The sequence below is a fragment of the Bos indicus genome, chromosome 5 (assembly GCF_029378745.1).
Source record: "Bos indicus isolate NIAB-ARS_2022 breed Sahiwal x Tharparkar chromosome 5, NIAB-ARS_B.indTharparkar_mat_pri_1.0, whole genome shotgun sequence".
NCBI classification, from domain to species: Eukaryota; Metazoa; Chordata; class Mammalia; order Artiodactyla; family Bovidae; genus Bos; species Bos indicus.
In genome coordinates, this window is record NC_091764.1 from 98,706,505 (window position 1) to 98,709,883 (window position 3,379).

At 43.9% G+C, this 3,379-nt stretch overlaps 1 protein-coding gene across 1 annotated transcript; it reads left to right on the plus strand.

Annotated features, from left to right (window-relative positions):
* Positions 1-2,042: 2,042 nt before the first annotated feature.
* On the plus strand, positions 2,043-2,975 carry LOC109558815 (taste receptor type 2 member 10-like). The gene has a single exon (XM_019960133.2). The coding sequence runs from the start codon at positions 2,043-2,045 to the stop codon at positions 2,973-2,975; it is 933 nt and encodes a 310-aa protein (XP_019815692.2).
* The last annotated feature ends 404 nt before the right edge of the window (positions 2,976-3,379 follow it).

The following is a 3,379-nucleotide window of genomic DNA, read 5'->3' on the forward strand; positions in this document are numbered from 1 at the left end:
TGGTCCTAGTGTGATTAGATTGACTAGTTTTCTGTGAGTATGGTTTCAGTGTGTTTGCCCTCTGATGCCCTCTTGCAACACCTACTGTCTTACTTGGGTTTCTCTTACCTTGAGCGTGGGGTATCTCTTCACAGCTGCTCCAGCAAAGTGCAGCCATTGCTCCTTACCTTGGACAAGGGGTATCTCCTCACTGCCGCCCTTCCTGACCTTCAATGTGGGATAGCTCCTCTAGGCCCTCCTGCGCCCGCGCAGCCACAGCTCCTTGGATGTGGGGTTGCTCCTCCCCGCCGCCGCCCTTGGCCTCAGGCTTAGGGGCGTGGGGTAGCTCCTCCCGGCCGCCGCTCCTGAGCCCGGACGCGGGGTAACTCCTCTTGTCACTGCCCCTGGCCTCGAGCGTGGGTTGGTCCTCCCATCGGACACCCCTGGCCTCGGCCGTTGGGGCATGGGGTAGCTCCTCCCAGCCGCTGCCCTTGATCTCCAACGCTGGGTATCTCCTCTCGGTTGCCCGCCCTGACCTCGGACGCGGGGTAGCGCCTCTCCGCCATTCCTGCGCCGTCGCAGTCTGGTACTCTCGGCCGCTGCCCCTGACCTCGGACGTGGGGTAACTCCTCTTGGCCGCCGCCCTTCGGGCATGGGGTCCTCCCGGCTTCTGCCCCTGACCTCGGACGTGGGGTGGCTCCTCTCGGCTGCGCTATGGCGCACCATGTCGCAGCCACCTGCGCTATATTCCTTAAAAGTTTGTTGCAATTTACCATGACTCCACCTTGGCCTGTTGCTTTCTGTTTTAGAAGGTTATTGATTAGCCCCTCATTTTAATAACAGGATTAGACCTATTCACATTCCTAGTTCTTCTTGTGTGAGTGTTGGCATTGGATGTTTTTCAAAGAGTTGGTACATTTCACCTAATTTATCAAATTGGAGACATAGAATTACTCCTAATATTCCTTTAAATGTCCATGGGATCAGTTGTGATACTGCATTTCACTCCTGGCCTCTCTTTTATTCTTAGCATGCTTGCATGCTCGCTCAGGTGCCTAATTGCGTCTGAATTTTTGTGACCCCCATGGGCTTTAGCCAGCCAGACTCCTCTGTCCATGGAATTTTCCAGGTAAAAGTACTGGAGTGGGTAGCAAGTTCCTTTTCAAGGAGGTGTTCCTGACCCAAGGATCAAACCCATATTTCCTGAGACTCCTGCATTTACAGGCAGATTTTTTACCACTGAGCCAACTGGAAAACCTTTAGTCAGTATGACTAAAGGCTAATCCATTTTATTGATCTTTTCAAAGAAGTAGCTTCGCTTTACAATGGCTAAATTCATTCATCTCTTCTATACACTGTTTTTGCTTTATATATCTAAACTGTCATTATTGTGCTGTGCTGTGCTTATTTGCTCAGTCATGTCCGACTCTTTGTGACCCCATGGGATATAGCCCACCAGGCTCCTCTGTCCATGGCATTCTCCAGGCCAGAATACTGGAGTAGGTTGCCTGCCCTCCTCCAAGGGGATCTTCCTGACCCAGGGATCGAACATAGTCTCTGGCATCCCTTGCATTACAGGCAGATTCTTTACCTGCTGAGCCACCTGGGAAGCCTCCTGTCATTATTAACACAATATAAATGACAATGTCACTGTTGACATTAAAAAATGATAAAGTCCAATTTATGTTTCTATTCTGCTCTGTTTTCTGTAGGTATGTGTCTGGCACTCCTACTGCACAATTCAGGATAACAAATGCAAAATAGTCTCAGGAGGACAAGTAGACTCCAAGAAACAGAAACTTTTATTTGCATCTTAACAAATTGTGGGTAGGCATTCAGTTTGGATGTGTGTTCTGTAGACTAGCTACATTTTATGTCCATAAGTAGAGGGGTCTCTGTGAGGCTATTTTGGATTCCATAACAAGGAAATAATTGGGTCCATTTCGTCTTTATGAAATGAAAAAGAAGAAAATCATCCTGCCTTCAAGCAGCAATACATGCCTTTTTCTGCAGCAGGTAATTGAAAATTAATGAAACAGAAATAGTATTAAGGATTGGCAGACATGCTGAATATAGTGGAAGGCCTCCTCATTTATGTAGCAGTCAGTGAATCAGTATTGGGGGTCTTAGGGAATGGATTTATTGGAGTTGTAAGCTGCATTGACTGTGTGAAAAGCAAGAACATCTCTACTGTCAGCCTTATTCTCACTGGCTTAGCCTCTTCCAGATTTTGCCTGATATGGATGATAATTACAGATGCATATATAAGGATGTTTTTTCCAGATATATATTTGTCTGGTAATATAAGTCAATATATAGTTTACTTAAGGATAATTATGAATCAATCAAGTACCTGGTTTGCCACCAGCCTCAGCATCTTCTATTTCCTGAAGATAGCCAATTATTCCCACTGCATTTTTCTCTGGCTGAAGTGTCACATCAACAGGGTTCTTCTCCTTTTCATGGGGTCTTTGCTTATTTCATGGTTATTTGCTTTTCCAAGCATTGCAAAGCCTAGTACCAATAATATTATGAAGAACAGAAGCACAACCTGGCTGATCACCATGCATAAAAGTGAATACTTGACAAATCAGATTCTGCTCAATATTGGAGTCATTCTTGTCTTTGTACTATGCCTGATTACATGTTTCTTATTAATCACTTCCCTTTGGAGACACAACAGAAAGATGCGACTGAGTGCCACAGGATTCAGAGATCCCAGCACTGAAGCACATATCAAAGCAATGAAGATTTTGGTGTCTTTTATCATCCTCTTTATCTTGTATTTTGTAGGCACTGCCATACAAATATCAGGTAGTAGTACTATGCCTGAAAACAAACTGTTGTTCATTATTGGTATAACAACCAGACTCCTCTATCCCTGGGGACACTCATTGATTCTAATGCTAGGAAACAGGAAGCTGAAGCAAGACTCTTTGATGGTACTGAAGCCATTAAAGTGCTGGGAAAAAGAGAAACTTCTTAGAATTCCATGACAGGCTTGGGAAGAAATGGATGCTTCAAGAAAGTAATCTAGTGATGAAATTCCTGAAAATCTGTCTCACTTTCTGCTTTCTTGCAGTGGTTTTAACTGTGTTTTGAACATAACTAAAATCTTACAAAATGATTTTGACTACATCTCAGGGAATGTCACTTTTAAATGAGATTTTAATCCCATATACAAATTAAGTGTCTTGGGGAGCCTCCTTCTTTTGCCAGTTGTTTCTCCCAACCATCAATCTCAGACCGAAAATTACTTGGAGATTATTTACTATAAAGATGTTGCTGGTAGGAGTAAGTCTCTAAAACAAGATTTCTATTTGTGTTTTAATTGAATTCCGGGAAGCATTGATAGTACTTCACCAAAAATAACTCAATGAATTATTATTATTATATTACT

Coding starts and splice junctions, on each gene's coding strand:
- LOC109558815 (XM_019960133.2), top strand. CDS start 2,043: ATGCTGAATATAGTGGAAGGCCTCCTCATTTATGTAGCAGTCAGTGAA.